The following is an 18,152-nucleotide window of genomic DNA, read 5'->3' on the forward strand; positions in this document are numbered from 1 at the left end:
AAAGGATATTGATGCTGGTGCCAGGCAGGCTTTACAGAAGAGAGTATTCAATAAATTGGAGGGAGGGTAATTGAAATGCTCACTGAATCTTTCTCATAGAGAGCACCTGGAGAAAAGCCTCGGATGCAGTATGCATGTCCAATCAGGAGATGTGTTCCGTTAGATATTGGTGTCTTGACCTGTATATGGCTTTGTATGTTAAAACCAGCACTTTGAATTGAGCTTCAGAAAATATACATAGCCACTGTCATTTTGCCAGAACTGGTGATGTGGTGAGATAGCTACATGTCCACCAGCAGCCTCGCTGCTGCATTATGCACCAGCTGCAGTTTCCTAGCCATCGTCAGAGGCAGCCCCACATACACCACATTGCAGTAATCTAATCGAGAGGTTTCTAGATTACAGATTACTGACACTGGATTATCCCTTTCCATGGAAGGAACATAGCTAGACTGCCAAGCTAAAAGCTGGTAGAAGGCACTCCATGCTACTGGAGCCACTTCTGCCCCCAGTGATAGTAGTGGATCTGAGAGAACCCCAAAACTATCGACCTGCTCCTTATAGTAGCTGTTATCTGATTGTTTCTGAATTTCTCCTTAGGTTCATCGCGTAAGGAAATAACAAAACACTGGGAATGGCTAGAAAATAACCTGCTTCAGACACTTTCCATCTTTGACAATGAAGAAGATATCACTACCTTTGTCAAGGGCAAGATACATGTAAGTGGCACCTATTTGTCATGGAACTTTTCCAGTTTTTTAGCAATAGAATGGCAATCCATAAGAACTGCAGGCTGTGAATTGCTACATAAAGCTGGATTTAGGACAAATATTTGCCATATGCTATGAGGAAGGGATGAAAGAGCCACCTATCTAGAGTGTTTTCGTTTCACCTGGAACAAATAAAATAGGCTGGCTAGTTTAACATTCTACCATATAGTTAAAGATCAACACTATGATTGTGCTTGAGCCAAGGTTCAGTTTGAACAGACTTCCATATATTTTCATCTATCCTTGCTTCTGCAAAGATATGTACGCTGTTGCTTCCTTTCCATCTGGAAGTATTTTTTCTGCCTTCCATTGCAGTTGTACGCCTTCACTGCGTGCATGATTTTCTTTACAGTAGGTTTGGCACTTGAGGCTTAAACCAGTGCTCTCATTAGACATGGCGAGCTCTTTCTCTTAGTGAGACATTGCGGCCCCAGAGGGTGCTACTTTAAAAGTGTTAAACTTTACTGCACTGAAATTCTTAAGAAGCTTTTGCACAATGACAGCACAGGCACTCGCTAGGTCACACATGGGGAGCAATGGGGCTCAACGTGCTAGTGGAAGAGGCAGTGTCTCAAAGTGCACCATGCTTTCAGCCAGCCCTGATTTAAAACTTTGCATGAGTCAGCGTAAAACAAATAAACATAAATAAATTTTGAAGGCAGTTCACACAACATTGGGTGCCTTGTCACAAATGTTACTGGCAGTATTCAGTATGCACATGTGCATTGGCACAACCACTCAACAAGCACAGTAGTCGTGGATGAGCTATCACATATTTCAGAGTACACTGCAGATATATATATATATATATATATATATATATATATATATTTCAGTCTTTCAATCAGGCGTGAGGAACCCCTGGCCCTCCAGATGCCGCCCAACGACAGACATTGAACTTTGAGTGTTTGGAAATTGTATTATATCCACCCAGAAGCATAACCTCAAGTGGTACACTTGTCAGCTGTGCATAGCAAATAAATAATGCAACAAAGAAATGTAGAGGCCATTATGTTTTCATCTGCTACTTTTGCTATTCCTTCCTGCAGGGCATTATTGCTGAAGAAAATAAGAATCAGCAGCCTCAGGGGGAAGAAGATCCTGGTAAATTTAAAGAAGCTGAACTGAAGATGCATAAACAGTTCGGAATGCCTGAAGTAGAGAAACTAGTGAATTACTATTCCTGCAGCTATTGGAAAGGGCGAGTCCCTAGGCAAGGCTGGCTGTATCTGACTGTTAATCACCTTTGTTTCTATTCTTTCCTTTTAGGCAAAGAAGGTAAGTGGTCAGCTGCTTTTTTTTTTTTGTCCAACACTTCTAACTGCCCTTTTTAAAGGTGGTTTTATATCTGATTGTATATCCATATTGTCTTAATAGTGAGCCCCAGTTGGGGCAGTGGAAGAAATTGGCACTCCAGAAGGGAGGGGAGGTTGCACTCCTGTTTGTTTGTTTTTTAGTGATATTTAAGCAATCAGCAGCCCTACATCCATGCTGCATCCCCCAAATTTTATTTGAACAACATTTGTAAAATATTTTGCAGGGCTTCCTTCCCAATCTGTTTTCTTTCTGCTTAAGTACTTCACTGAATCAAGCTATAATTAAAAAAAGAAAAACAGATAGGCTTCAAATCTGTTGTGTTCTAATTTGTTTAAAATGTCTGTTAGAAATCTGATAGTAATTGTTGCTTTGCGTTTGCATGTTTCCCTAGTGACCTTAATAGTCCAGTGGGTAGATGTAACCCAGCTGGAGAAGAATGCCACCCTTCTATTCCCTGAATGCATCAAAGTGAGTACCAGGGACAGTGAGCTCTACTTCTCTATGTTCCTCAACATCAACGAGACCTTCAAGTTAATGGAACAGCTGGCTAACATTGCCATGCGGCAACTATTTGATAATAAAGGGTATGTGGAGGACATGTTGCTTCCTAAGCCCAGCAAGCCTCTCAAAAATATTTCAGCACTCAAAAGGTATGTCTGTCTGTCTTTCTGTCCATCTCCCTCCCTCTCCTGCTACACTCACACACACCTTGGCATGAGGAATAATTTTAAGAATTGTTAAATTTGTCCCTGGACTCGATTGTATCATTGTGTCTGGAAATCACAGAAACATAAACCATGTGGATTAAGTTTTCCAGAAATTTAGGTTTTATATTGGACAGCTTTCAGCCCCTTCCCATGGATCCTATTTACTTTTCTTGAACCTACTAAGTGATTCAGGAACCTTTGACTTGTACTGGACATGGAAAATAGACTGTAGAAAAATTAATATTTGTGAAGTTGTTCTCTTGGTGTCATTCCAATGGAAGGATATTAGTTTTCTGATTGTATACTATGGGCTTGCACTAATTCATCATAGGGCTGTGTTCCTCCTCATCTCAACCACTCTAGTGTGTAATTTCATAAGATCTCGGTAGACCAGCCCATTATGGAGAATGGGTGTTTTTGTGCATCTCCCCATCCATTCTTTTGTTCAGGTAGTGCTGGGAGGGCTGGATGGCATGTTAGAAGCATGAACAGACCTTCCATTCTCTAGCAGTTTGGGGTGCTGAGTGTCTCCATGTACACAGAAGTAGGGAAGAAAAAGGTTCTATTATACCCTATGGGGATCCCTTGTGGGTACTGAACTTTTGTTGGACTAGATCCACCATCTTTGACACTGAAGTTGACAAAATGTATTTTCCTTTTATTTGAGCATTATTTTTGTCATTGCCTGCATTTTTTCACAATTTATGTATTAATTTATATATAGAAATAGTTGTATACCACCATCTCATAAAATGTCAGGGTGTTGTACAGCAATATACTGGTTCTTCTCACCACAAAAGATATTATAGAGCTGTAAAAGGTTAAGAAAAGGGCAACCAAACGATTATGGGGATGAAAAGTATTTATCATCACTAGAGATTTTTGCCTCTCAATACTCAGGCCTAAGTTTGTGTTTGATGGAAATAGAATCTTGAGTGAGCTGCATTGAAATGGGGCATTTCCTGTAATGGTTGGATAGTGGAATGTATTATTTTCCCACTTAGTATCTGGTGTATATTATCATTTTTCTTCAGAGATTTGGATGCTCGAGCCAAAAACGAATGGTACCGTGCTTCATTTCGACTTCCTAAGGATGAACGTCTTGATGGGCATACAGATTGTACTTTGTGGACCCCATTCAACAAAATTCACATTCCTGGACAGATGTTTGTTTCCAACAACTATATTTGTTTTGCTAGCAAGGCAGAGGAGGCTTGCCATCTCATAATACCACTCAGGGAGGTGAGACTCTGTTTCTTAAGGATGAATTGTCTTATCTCATTGATAAGTATCTCATTGTTACTCAGTTACATGCTTATTCAATTTTTTTCAGGAAAAAAATTGAAGGTTTGTTTTTTGAGTGTTAGTAGATTGGCCTATTGGTTAAATAATTTTCTAGGCTGATGGTGACAAGATCCTGTTATATTTTTCAGCTGCGGCTATATTTTGAGATGGGAGCTGATAGGAATTCTGTGGCCACTGTTTGAAGAAGCAGTTTTATATACACAATAGAGAGTCAAACACATCCAAGGGCTCCCTCTCCACTTTTGTCAGAGCAGCTTCCAAAGTCAAAGAACCAAACCATTTTTTGGTTTAGCGTGAGAACCATCTGAAATAAAGCAGGTGTTTCAGAAGTGTGGAACTTAAGTAGAATAGCCTTTCTTTATCACACTTCTTGCAGCATTTCAGTTTTCTATGTTTCACATGCACTGTGGCATCTACCTGTACAGAAAAAAACTCAGTGTCTTCAGGAATATCTTGACAGCATTCACCTCCATATGTATCAGTTATGGAGTTGTTAATAAGATAACTGACATAGTTGTGAATAATCTATTAAAAGTTAAATTTAGAAGTTATGTTAATACAGAGGAACCTGATACACCCAAATGATCCCCATGTATATTCTCTAGGTCACAATTGTTGAAAAAGCTGACAGTTCCAGTGTACTGCCTAGCCCACTGTCCATCAGTACCAAAAGCAAAATGACCTTCCTTTTTGCTAACCTGAAAGACCGTGATTTCCTGGTGCAGAGAATCTCTGACTTCCTGCAGAAAACTCCATCCAAGCAATCGTGTAACAATGGAGGAGGACGGAAGAAGAGCTGTGGTGACAATGCACACGAGGTATGAGAACTGAGCATTGAAAAGCCCCTGCTATTATTGCATCATGTTCATGGCAAATTTCAAATATGTTTTGACATGTGGTCTCTTCAGATAGCCCCTCTTTCTAAATCTAGATGCTTGAACCCTGGTGCTTCATTTGCTTACAGTGGCCATGTTCAGGTGCAGCACTAAACCATAGCCCATAGTTAAGCAAATTAGTTTTTGCATGCAACTTGAGCTCTTCCACTAAACTCCTACCTTTATCAACAGGGAATCAAACCACAAAGGAGATGGTTTAGTGTTATTTCTGAACCAGTACTTGTAGTTTGTTTGGAGAAAACAAACAAACAATGAGTACTGATTTAGACATAAGGCTAAGCCATCTGCCTCATTTCCATTTGGTGGAAAGGGAAAATGGCTTAGAGTTGTGGCCAGTGACCCACAATGGAAAGGACACTGGGTGTTTTTTTTAACTTTATCCAAAAGATTTGGGAAATTATCTACTTATTTAGTCAGATATGACCTATATTCTCAATATTGAGATGAAATTGAGATGAGAGTTTTATTTTTATCTTGTGAGGAGTTCTTGTTAGAGAGAAAGCATTTTCTTAATAATACAAGGTTATTACTATTAGTCTAAGGGAAAATGGATGAGGCAGCACTGACTGCCTCAGATGTGAGAATGAGGAAGAAAGTGGTTGGGAACTCTGACTAAGGAAAGCTGAGATCATAGCTTAGTGATAGAGCAGATGTTTGCATGCTGAAGGTTTTCCCGAGGTGCCCTGCCTCACTGTTAGTTTAATATACCCCTTCATGTCTTGTTTCATTCTTCATGTGACTGTGCCATGTAAGGGCATGTGCAAGTCCAACAGAGGGAGTCAGCAGTAGCATACCCTAGCTGTCCTCCTTTCTTCTGTTGAGAGATAGACTTATATCAAAATACTTACCTATCATAGGCAATGAAGATAAGCAGATGCCTAACTACACCTGACCCCTTTTGCACACAACTAACAGAGATGGATCTGTTTGGCCATCAGGTAGTTCTGGGGAAAATGGGAGCAGCTTCCCCCAAAGCACGATGCCTACCAAAAATCATCAAGAGATGCTAGCAGTATTAAAATAAAACGGGGGCTAGAAGGACAGATAGTCTGAGCTGGTATAAAGTGACTTATTGTGTTTGCCCTTAATGATTTTCTTACCTGAGATAATCTCCCTGTAGGGGAGGAAAATGTACACCATAGCTTGTGTGGCATGTGTGTTGATTTGGCTGTGAATGCACAAGTTCGGTGGCCAGTTCTTCCTGTCCATCCTGGATGTGTCTGGTGGTGTAGGTGTATATAAATTATTGGTCTTCTGTTCCATTTTGTTTAATGGTTCCACCTTTCCTCATATACTTGGTTCATGAGATGGTATGCTGAATGGTTACTTCTTAGCTCAGTTCAGTGCTGTTTGCTCAGAGCTACACACTGAGCGAGCTACCTAAGTGCCCTGGATTCTATCCAGCATGTTCTGCTTTTATCAGAGAAAAATGATGCATCATACCATGCTAGTCTTAAGGGAAAGCAGATTAGGCAGCACTTGACTGCCTCGGATGCTGAGCAAAGGGGAAAGTGGCTGAGAACTCTGGCTAAATTCTCTAGGAGCAACGTCATCAATGATGGTTTTCCACATGGGATAATGGGCTCATAATTCACTGTCATTCCACTAGTGAACCAAATGACAGGGATGAGGACTCAGTTAATGAACAGTGTTGTGTGATGGCTTCGGTGTCGGGAGGCATAAAGAAAGATGAACTTCAGAAACAAGTGGGTAGAGGAACACATATGAGGGGTGTAAATCTCTGCATATTGGTGAAAGCTGGCTGAACTTTTTTTTTAAAGCAACCAGGACCAACAGACTAGTGAAAATGTAAAATGAGCTGGTCACTGTTCCCACCATAACTGATTGGTAGACTTACTCAGTGATATTTCATATTGGTTGAGACGGTGGAACAGCACTTTATATTCATAATGCTGATCAATAATTTGGGCATCTCCTCAAGCGTTGATAAGCCTGTTGGTCAGTATCATCAGGCTCCATCTGACTGTTGTTGTAGTGGTAAGCTTATTGGTCATTACCACTCAGTGCTGCTTCACATACTGCCTTTTTGAGGCATATGCATAATAATGTGCTGTATGATGAGACATAAACGTTTGCAAACACATCTATAAATTTGGGAAAGTGGTTTGTCCATTTGTTCTCTTGACATCTGGTCATCTCTTGAGAAGTCACCAAATTTGGCACCAGGGTTTCCAGGGTAGGGGTGCCATTCATCAGTGTTTGTATCCTGGCTGCCATTTTGAATCAACATGTGAACCAAAACGTGACATGAGCGTGACTTTGTTTTTTGGCATAGGTTTGGCTGCCTTTCAATATATCATCAACAAAGTTGGCACAAAGGTTCCAAAAGTGGGGCAGCAGACTTCATCGCCATTTGGACACTGGGTGCCATTTTGAAACAAATTGCAGACTGAAATGTCACTTTGGTGTGACTTCGTCCATTTTTTGACATAGTTTCAACCGCCTCTTGAGATGCGGTCACTAAGCTCAGGAATAGGGTTCTTGGGGTGGGTTCTATGTTGATGTTTGGGTGCCAGGTGCCATTTTGAATCAAGATGGTGGACCAAAACATAACTTTTGATTTCACTTCACTTGATATTTGCCATAACAGATCCAAATTCACAAATTTCACTATCCATTTTACAATCACAGTATTTTTTGGTTTCTAAAAAATTAGCTGTTCACTTCCCACTAATGATTTAGACAGAGGCTATAGCTTCCTAACAGGTAAAGGTAAAGGTAAAGGTAAAGGGACCCCTGACCATTAGGTCCAATCGTGACCGACTCTGGGGTTGCGGCGCTCATCTCACTTTATTGGCTGAGGGAGCCGGCGTACAGCTTCCGGGTCATGTGGCCAGCATGACTAAGCCACTTCTGGCGAACCAGAGCAGCGCACGGAAATGCCGTTTACCTTCCCGTCGGAGTAGTACCTATTTATTTACTTGCACTTTGACAGCTTTCAAACTGCTAGGTTGGCAGGAGCAGGGACCGAGCAACGGGAGCTCACCCCATTGCAGGGATTTGAACCGCCGACCTGATCGGCAAGTCCTAGGCTCTGTGGTTTAACCCACAGTGCCACCCGCGTCCCTTGTTATTAGTGACCTTCCTGTACATCATAGATGGCCACCTCAGTGAAGAATCAAAAACAGATGAATTGAAATGCACTAACAGTGGTCTCTAATGTACCTATATTATAAAGCCTTGGAACACCTTTTAGTCACACTAAATGCCATTTAAATTGCAATGGAAGCCTGTTTGTTCCTTTATAATTTTCAGTTTGTACATTTTTAAGGAAATTTCAGAGCTGTCTCCCAGCAGCCCACTTGCAGCCAGCCCTGTCTCACCTCTCAACAATCAGCTGGCCAATTTTTGCACAGGTGAAGTACCAACAGCATCCCAGGGACTGCTTAAACTGTTTGGGAGCAACACTGAGGAGCTCGTTGGACCAAAAGGGGTAAGTCACCAACTCTTTTATTGGGGGAGGGGGGTGTCAATAGTTTTAAAACTAGTACAATAAAATCCTCTATAAAACCATATGTATTGAGGGGGGGTCAGTCAGATTTAATTTGCAAAAAAAGAATTCAAAAGATGTTCATCTATACATTAAAGACATGGGTAATATTTTTTAACAATAGCTGTACCTATTTTCTGTATGGCTCAACCTTAAGGCCTTTGGCAGTAAATTTGAAAGAAGAAAGACCAGGCACAAAAAAACTAAGGCATGTACCCCAAGGAGGGAAAGCTTAAGCAAGACCCCATTTAGTGACCTTCAGGATTCACATGGATAGGTTTTTAAATACTTTTTAGCTTAAGACCAACATCTTGCATTGGGCCTGGAAGCCAATGGCAAAAGTTGGTTCCTAGTGCTTGTGTTCCATAAAAGTCTGTTGGGGCACTACATTGGGGAGATGATGCATTGCCTTGTATTATAAAAGTAGATATGTGAGAAAGTAATTGGGTTGATCATATTATTTTGTCTTGTGAATGCTAATCCATTCAGGCATGCCTGTACTAATCCTTAGGTATCCAAAAATGCTACTCTCTGAACACAGCAATAATGTACCACATAACTATACTAGAGATTGAGTCCCAACTTAATTTTGCTGAGTGTATATTAAAGCAGATAGTCCGTGAGATGTGCTGCCTTGGTGCCTATTCTGTTTTTAAAACAAAACAAAACTGCCCGTTGAGAGTGGAGCTATTTGATATCTTGTTTCATCTTGCACATTTCTATTACAATATCTTTGCCAGTTACTATCAGAGATCGATGTTACTAGATTATTTATAGAGCAAAGTGTGCTGTGTAAGAGTGGAAAGAAAATCCCAGGGTTTGGTCATCTGAAGTTTCCAGTATTGTGATCACAGTAATGGTTTCTTTAGGCAAAGGAGACGATGAAAGAGGAATCATGGAACATTCATTTTTTTGAGTATGGGAGAGGAATGTGTATGTATCGCACAGCCAAGACCCGTGAACTGGTGCTAAAAGGGATTCCAGAGAATCTTCGTGCAGAGCTATGGCTCCTATTTTCAGGTGAGACATTATATGCTCAACAGGTTTCCCTTTTAATGGAAATAGAAGTTTTCCCGTTAATCTTTGTGGGCTACTTCCACTGTTACAATGTAGGGGTTCCCAAAGCTGGAAGTGACCTCAAGAATCATCTATAATTCCTTCCAATGGTCCAGGGATGGGGAACACTTCACCCTCCTGATGTTGCTGGTCTGCAGTTCCCATCATTGCTGACCAATGACACTGTTGGCTGAAGCTGAAGGGAGCTGGAGTCTGACAGCACCTGCTGTTCCCCATCCCTGCATTTGTCCTGACCAGTGGTGGCCCATGTTGAGTTTTCTTCCCTTGAAAGATTAATGGAGAGATCACACGCATGGATTGCAGGATAGCTGACATGAGTTTAAAAATGATATCTAAATACACATATAACAGCATTATGTCATGCATTTAGTCCATGGTCTAGCACAGCCACAAGGAATTGAAACGGACTAGTTTTTGTGTGCGTCACTGCAGGAGCCTGGAACGAGATGGCTACTCACCCTGGATATTATGCAGACTTGGTGGAACAGTCACTGGGAAAGTATAGCCTTGCTACAGAGGAAATAGAACGAGACTTACATCGATCAATGCCAGAGCACCCTGCCTTCCAGAATGAGCTGGGGATTGCTGCACTTCGAAGAGTACTGACAGCATATGCTTTTCGGAATCCCACAATTGGCTACTGCCAGGTAAGAGAGTGGTGGTCAAGGATTAGCTTGCAGTTTGGCACTTCACATCCAAGTCCAATTAAATTTCATATTAGAGCTCTAGCTACCTAGCGGTACGAATGCTGCCAGTAGTGTGAGAGACTCCCTGGTCCTGAATGGAGTAACTGTGTCCCTGAAAGACCAGGTGCACATCCTGGGAATCATTTTTGATTCACAGCTGTCCATGGAGGCGCAGGTCAATTCTGTGTCCAGCGCAGCTGTCTACCAGCTCCATCTGGTACGCAGGCTGAGACCCTATCTGCCCACAGACTGTCTTGCCAGAGTGGTGCATGCTGTACTTATCTCCCACTTGGACTACTGTAATGCGCTCTATGTGGTGCTACCTTTGAAGGTGACCTGGAAACTACAGCTCATTCAGAATGCGGCAGCTAGACTGGTAACCGGGAGTGGCCACTGGGACCATATAACCTAAAGGATCTTTATTGGCTCCCAGTGCATTTCCAAGCACAATTCAAAGTTTAAAGCCCTAAACAGCCTCGGTCCAGTATACTTGAAGAAGCGTCTCCACCCCCATCTTTCAGCCCAGACACTAAGATCCTCCTCTCAGGGTATTCTATTGGTTCCCTCACTGCGAGAAGTGAGTTTACAGGGAACCAGGCAGAGGGCCTTCTTGGTAGTGGCGCCCTCCCTGTGGAACACCCTCCCTTCAGATGTCAAGGAGATAAAGAAGTATATACTTTTTAGAAGACATCTAAAGGCAGCCCTATATCAGGAATTTTTTTTAATTTTGATGCTTTATTATGCTTTATGTAGTCTGTAAGCCGCCCAGAGTGGCTGGGGAAACCCAGCCAGATGGTGGGGTATAAATAATAAAATTATCATGCATAGCCCTAAGCACCACTCAAGGTTGAGCACAACCAGGGCTGATGGCTCTGCCTAGTCTGATGGAATGCCCCCGTCTTCCTTCTGTAGAATTTCCAGGAGCTTTTATGGAGGGGGGGGGTGAAGCATCCTCCCTTCCCACTCCACCTGCTAAATGTCATTATTTCTAATAAAAGCACTAATACTAGTTACTAGAAGCAAAGATGTGGTTCTGAGCTGTAAAATCTTTTATTCGAGGTATCTCATTTATCATTTGTGTCTTATGCTTTGACAAACTAAAATATAATAAATGATTGCTGCCCTAAACGAGCTTCTCACCTAGTGTGGATTATTATTATTCTCCTTTTGCATGCCCACTTCCTCTCAGGCCATGAACATTGTGACATCGGTACTGCTTCTGTACTGTAATGAAGAAGAAGCTTTCTGGCTCCTTGTGGCCCTGTGTGAGAGGATGCTGCCAGATTATTATAACACCAGAGTGGTCGGTAAGTCTTCCAGTTAACCTTAGAAGCTAGAATTTGTTTTTACAGAGCAATTCATTGGATAGGTAGGTTATTTTGTCCTTAGAAGAGGAGGTGTGCGTTGGAAGCCTTGGCCTCATAAAACCAGGTTTTGAATATATTCTTTAAATTATAGGGTGATATCTGATTTTGTGTGAGCATACAGGAGGGCAGAGTGCAAGAGAAAGCCTGCTCCATTGTTGATGGCAGCTACTAAATATCCATACAGTTGAGAAAAAGCTGAACGAGTCAGTTCAGTCATCTGTCATAATACAAGATACCTTGAAAAAGACAAATCACTTGCCTGTCTAGTCTTTGATTAAAAATCTTCAAGGACAGAAGTTCTGGTATCTTCCTAACCACTATGTTTGATTCCTAATTTCTCTTGTGTGGATTTTGTTTGAAAAAAAGTTTAATTTGCTATTGACTTTATGTCATTTTATATCCGCTACATTCAATCCTATCCTTAGCAGATAGAATAAATAAATATACTTCCTTAAATCAATTCAAATATTCTAAAACTGTCAATATATTAGCATCTCCTCTCTAGCTCCTCCCCAGTTTCTTTAGCTTTTGCCTGCTTGAGTAAAATGTGCTCTTCCACTGAACTGAGCAATACCATTGCTTCACAAGTCTGAAATTGATATCATCTTCTCAAAATAATTCAGAAACTAGAGTTATTAATAATTAAATGCCCAAAATGATTGAGGTTGGCAGGTACTGCCAGGGAATATCAGCAGGACTGGTGAAGTATAGAAAATTGATTGAAGGTTTTCTGAAATGTTAAAATACATATTTGACTGAGTGAGAACAATATAATAGGTACTGGGCTGCAGTGAGACCTTTACTAAGGCTTCAGAAATTTAAACTAAATATAGATTCCTTATATTTAATTTATATATGGAATTGTTTAATTGTATATGAGCATACTGCTGAGTCTCCCAACGGGTTGTGTTTTGCTCTGAAAGGCGTGGAAGGTTCAGTCATTTCAGTAAAGACACATAACATTCATTTTAAATTTAGTATTGTGCTTAACCTTTAAAGAAGCTAATAAGGGATATTTCACACATTAATACTTAACACTCAGTGATTGCTACATGAGGTAATGATGTCCCATGAGTAAAACAGCCATTGTAACCTAAATATTGCAGTCAGAAGGTTGTATCCAGTGGACTTCCACTTGCACAGTGAAACTTCCTCATTCTCTCCTTCCCATTTCAGGCCCCATGAACCGTTCTGTTGGGCTTTCAGATTTCATTTCATCACTTCCTCAAGCACAATAATTTTTAGTGGACAGCTGCTCACTCACAATATTCCTTTGCAAGCCAAGTGATGAGTGTACAGGTGGCTTCACTCTAAGGCAAATCAGTTATTCTCTGCACTTTCATTTTGCTCTAGGTTTACCTCAGCTCCTTGTCTGTAATGTTGAGTCTATGCTACACTTCCAGTTGCATGTTGCAGATAACTCTCTCTCTCTCTCTCTCTCTTTCTCTTTCTCTCTCTCTCTTTCCTGTTCAGGTGCCTTGGTAGACCAGGGCATCTTTGAGGAGCTCACACGGGACTGTCTTCCCCAGCTATCTGAGAAGATGCAAGACCTGGGAGTCATTTCCAGCATATCACTTTCTTGGTTCCTCACACTCTTTCTCAGTGTCATGCCTTTTGAAAGTGCTGTGGTCATTGTTGACTGTTTCTTCTACGAAGGCATCAAGGTCATCTTGCAGGTATCTCTGGCCATCCTGGATGCCAACATGGAGAAGCTGCTTAACTGCTGTGATGAAGGCGAGGCCATGACTGTCTTGGGCAGGTAGCCTCATTTTTCTGTTTCACAATGAAATGAATGGTAATGGATATGGTAATAGCTACCATTAATTCTTCCTTCTTATCCCTGGCTAGTGACAAGCTTCTTGCTTTTCACTTGGCAGGGACCAGTTATTACAAGGATAATAATAAAAAGCCATTTGCTCAAAGCCATGTTTCAGTGTGTTGTGAGATATGCCCACCGTAGGTAGTGAAGCCCAGAAAGATTTATTTTAACTGCAAGATCCGTTTAGCCAAAATAGATAATTTGTGGCTAAATTTATAAGTACCATATTTTTCCGTGTATAAGACGCCCCCATGTATAAGATGCCCCCTATTTTGGGGGACTTCAAATTAAGAAAACACCCCTCAGCACTATCTGTGTATAAGATGAGCCCCAATTTTAAACCTAATTTTTTGGTTAAAAAAAACAACCCTAGTCTTATACGTGGAAAAATACGGTAATTTATGGATAAATTAATAGAAATGTAACTAGGAAATCTGGTTTCCATGAAAGAGGCTAGTGAAATCTCTTTCAGCCAGGAGCATGTGGGCTAGCAGGGGTCAGAAATGAACAATCACAGTGCTGACTTTGATCATCGTAATGAAGTCTTTCAAAAAGGGTTTGCTTCAGATAGCAATTCAGTTCTGCTGGAACCAGCTGTTACCCAGCCTATCCTGTCTTGGAGTAGATTCCAATAGCAACCAGTTATTTTATGAGACAGGTGCGGGGAACATTTTGGCCCTCCCAAAGCTGCTAAAGTACAATTCCCATCAGCCTCAGCAAACATGACAAGCTTGACCAAAGGCCACAGCAACATCTGGAGTGCCAAAGGTTCCTCACACATGTTAAAAGATAAACAGTGAGTCAGTGGGTTTACTTGTACAGGGGTCAGCTGCCTTCCTGCCCTTCCCCTCCTTTGAATGAGTGACCAGCTACTCGCCAGCTAACAGGAGGAGAGGGTTGAGACAGTGAAGACTGCTGCTGAGCAGAAGCCATTTGCAACTGCCAGAAGAAAGAGGGGAGGTTGTGAGGACTTCCTGCTTTGATCATTCATATTTTATTCTAGTTTTTGCATGTTGCCTTGAGTTTTTCTGCTGAAAAAGGAAAGCTGTAGAAAAATATGATACATATGACACATACATAAACAAAATACATTTTCCTGTTAATGGCTGTTATTCAACCTTTATAGTATGTTCATTTGGTTTCTTGTAGCATATAAATGATTTGTACAGAGATTGAATCAGAAGTAATGAGAATTAATCATCAGTGGAATTATGCAGGCTAGGTAGAACTATATAAACTATTCAGAATGGTAACTCTAAACTTGGGTTATGCATTAATCCCAGGTTCTGTCTTTTATTTTTGGTTTTCCTGTAGGTACTTGGACAACGTAGTTAATCGACAAAATGTTTTCCCACGTATTCCCCACCTCCATGCCTTATTGACAAGTGGGGATGATCCACCAGATGAAATTGATATCTTTGAACTTATAAAAACAGCCTATGAGGTCAAGTGCTGTCTTATTTTTTCACTCCTTTTTATTTAAATACCTTACCAGACTTGTATTCCTTGTTAAACTCCACACCCACCCACACCCTTTCCCCCCTTCATGCTGCTTTTAATCTAGGGTTGTTCAGGGTAATTAATTAAAAAAAGATGGGATTACTGTTGTTTTTATCTTTGTGTTTGTTTTTATATTTTGGAAACTACTTTGACTCCTTTGAAGGGGGAAAGTGGGAAATAAAATTTTGTATTAATCAGTCAAGCACAATTTCTGGATATGGGCTTGATGTTACTTCTCTCCCTCTGCCCCACCTTTGATATAAACCTTATTAAATCTGAGTCTACTCTTCTGAAATGTTACATGCATGGTTAATGCAATAGAAGGGAAGCAAAACCGTAGTGTTTTACTTCCCCTGTTTAGACAGTGACTTGTTGCTGCTTGCTAATGTATCTTCCCGTTCCTCTGCCATTAGTATTTCTATTCATGGCTTTCAAACATTGCTAGAGGCAGCTGTTTGGGACTACAACTCCCATCATCCCTACCTAACAGGATCAGTGGTCAGGGATGATGGGAGTTGTAGTCCCAAAACAGCTGGAGGGCCGAGTTTGACAGAGATTTGCTTTTTCCCCAGTGAAATCATTGCTTAGGAAATTATCTTCAAATGCTTCATTGAATATATGGTATTCCCCTGTGGCTCTAAAGATGAATCTTGTTTACTTTTATTACTACAGAAATTTGGCCATTTGAAAGCAGATGACATTGAGCAGATGCGCTTTAAGCAGAGATTGAAAGTGATCCATTCTTTAGAGGACACAGCTAAGAGAAGTGTGGTATGTTGCACCCAGTTTTGTGTTATAGGTATTGGGTATGTTGATGCTGTTCTAATTTTTACCTTTGCGGATAGGATGAGTTTTTAAAAAAGTAAATCAGGTAATCAAATGATTAGCATGCACTGAAGGACACTTTGCTTAAAGTTATTCTACAGAGAGTTGTTTTGTATCACATTTGAATTAAGGAATTGTGAGTGATGTTCTTGGGGGTGCCTCTGCTGCATCTGAGAAATTGCCATATATTTCTCTGAAGACATAAGAGTTTGGCCTGAAAAAGTTGTGAGAAAAAATTGGCAGGCTTTAAAAAAAAAACCCTTCTACTGAGCTCTCCTCTTTTCCTTCACCGAGGGTGTGGCAACAGGAGATACTGACCTTTCTCATCCTCAGAACTCCTGTGCCATAGAATCTCAAGGGAAGAATAGCTTTCACGTCTTCTTGCTTCTGTTTTTCCCCCCTGTTGTTTGTGCCATTGTGGTGTTCATTCCCTCCAGATAGGATCAGATGTCTCCAAGTGAATGTCTCTAATGCCCTTGTAGATGTTTGACAGTGAGTGGATCAAATAGATAAAAGCTGAAAGGATGAAGGAGTTGACACATTTCCTGTTCCCACTTCCAATTACAGTGCACTGAGAGCAGGAAATGCTTTTAATGTTTTTGACCACTTTTTTGCTGTGTTTACCCCCTGAGTTCAAGGGAATAGAGCTACTCTTCTCTAGCTGTTGTTGAGGTTTTTGCATCTTCCTGTCTCAGATCAATAGCTCCCAAATGCAGACTTTAGTATTCTGCTCAAAATCATTACACGTTCCTTCCTTTCTCCGGTCAAGTCCCCAGACTTTGAAAGTCATTTTGTCATGCTTTGTTCGAAGTAACCTTCCTGGTGTGTTTTAATTTAACTTTTCCAAGTTCACAGCAAAACTAATTAAAATATATCTGTTTCTTTGTGTTTCTGTAGGTCCGAGCTATATCTGGTGACATTGGTTTTTCTATGCAAGAATTAGAAGACCTCTATGTAGTATTTAAGGTAGGAACCCTGCATAAAAGCTTATTTAACAATATACAGCATAATCATAAGCATGTTTGCTCAGAAGTAAATTTCACTGGGACTTGCTCCATAGTAATCCTTAGTGTATTTTATTTACCAACGTACAGTGTAATCTTGGCATGTTTTCTCATATATAACGCCCACTGATTTCAGTGGGATTTATTCCCTACTGAGCATCCTTGTGACTGCAGCATGAGAGCAGAACCAGAATTATTAGTAACAGTATTATCTGTTAACTTGTACTCTGCTGTTCCAAGCTTAATGAATACATTCAGTTTCTTTGGCTGAACCCACCATAGCCTCTGCCACTGCAGTTGAGAAGTAAGAATCTAATTTCACTTATCTACTTGTTGAACAGATTTAAGTGGACTTCTTCCAACTGATGCAAGCATCCATTGAAAGTTTAAAGGGCTATAGAACTGCAGAAGGAAATGCCATTTATTTCCATACCTTTCATTCACATTCACATTTCTACCTGAATCTGCATCTCAAGTTGGTGGTGTTGCTTATTGCAGGGGCAGTCAATGTGGCACCCTCCAAATGTGTTTGGACTCCCACCAGCCCCAGCCAGGATGGCCAATCCTCAGGGACAATAGGAGCTGTAGCTCAGCCACATCTGCTGAGAACCACTACCTTCATCTTACTGTGATGATTAACCTTTAGATGTACCGTAGTATCTTTTCTGCCTGTTGCAGTTGATTAAAAGTTATTTCCAAGCCTGAAAAATGTAAAATGGTGTTGGTATTCAGCTCACAGGTTTCCCCACCATCACCTATGGGTTTGGGTTGGCTTCAAGACTGAAGTTTTGAAAATGTAATTATTGTCTGACCACAATAATTATAGTACCACCTTCCCTTCACAGGCAAAACACCTAATGAGCTGTTATTGGGGAAATCACACTGTATCTGCCCAGCGAGACCAGAGCCTGCCCTACTTAGAGCAGTACCGCATTAACATGGAGCAGTTCAAGGAGTTGTTTGCATCTCTTACTCCTTGGTCTTGTGGCCTCCACACACCAGTGCTAGCAGAAAGAATGTTCCGACTGTTGGATGAGAACAAAGATGCACTAATTAACTTCAAGGAGTTTGCAACAGGGATGAGTGAGTGGCTTATATAAAAGATTCAATGTACTGCTGAAGCATAAATTCTTGCCTCCTCCCCTCTTCTCCTATCTGCTGGTCAGTTGTGAGAGACTGATGCAATTGCATATTTGAATGATTTCCTCATAATATGTTTGTGGTTGAAATGTTTTCTCATTATTAGGCCAATTCATTCCCCCACCCTGTGATGTAGGGTGAGAAATATAAATGGTAGTTCTCCTAGTGTGCCACATTCTACTCCAAATTAGCAGATAAAGCTTCTTATGGCTTGTGTAGGATCTATAG

At 40.9% G+C, this 18,152-nt stretch overlaps 1 protein-coding gene across 3 annotated transcripts in view; it reads left to right on the forward strand.

The window, feature by feature from the left end:
• TBC1D9B (TBC1 domain family member 9B) overlaps positions 1-18,152 on the forward strand; it is a 32,356-nt gene that overhangs the window by 6,196 nt on the left and 8,008 nt on the right. For all 3 annotated transcript variants that reach the window (XM_083428521.1, XM_083428522.1, XM_083428523.1), the window contains exons 3-16: positions 601-719; positions 1,820-2,048; positions 2,479-2,737; positions 3,829-4,036; positions 4,705-4,917; positions 8,288-8,449; positions 9,376-9,526; positions 10,016-10,230; positions 11,459-11,576; positions 13,110-13,395; positions 14,770-14,899; positions 15,628-15,726; positions 16,678-16,746; positions 17,630-17,867. In XM_083428521.1, coding sequence (XP_083284647.1) covers positions 601-719; positions 1,820-2,048; positions 2,479-2,737; positions 3,829-4,036; positions 4,705-4,917; positions 8,288-8,449; positions 9,376-9,526; positions 10,016-10,230; positions 11,459-11,576; positions 13,110-13,395; positions 14,770-14,899; positions 15,628-15,726; positions 16,678-16,746; positions 17,630-17,867 — 2,496 coding nt within the window. The remainder of the gene's footprint in view (positions 1-600; positions 720-1,819; positions 2,049-2,478; positions 2,738-3,828; positions 4,037-4,704; positions 4,918-8,287; positions 8,450-9,375; positions 9,527-10,015; positions 10,231-11,458; positions 11,577-13,109; positions 13,396-14,769; positions 14,900-15,627; positions 15,727-16,677; positions 16,747-17,629; positions 17,868-18,152) is intronic.

Source organism: Podarcis tiliguerta, assembly GCF_965153285.1.
Source record: "Podarcis tiliguerta genome assembly, chromosome: 2".
Classification (NCBI taxonomy): domain Eukaryota; kingdom Metazoa; phylum Chordata; class Lepidosauria; order Squamata; family Lacertidae; genus Podarcis; species Podarcis tiliguerta.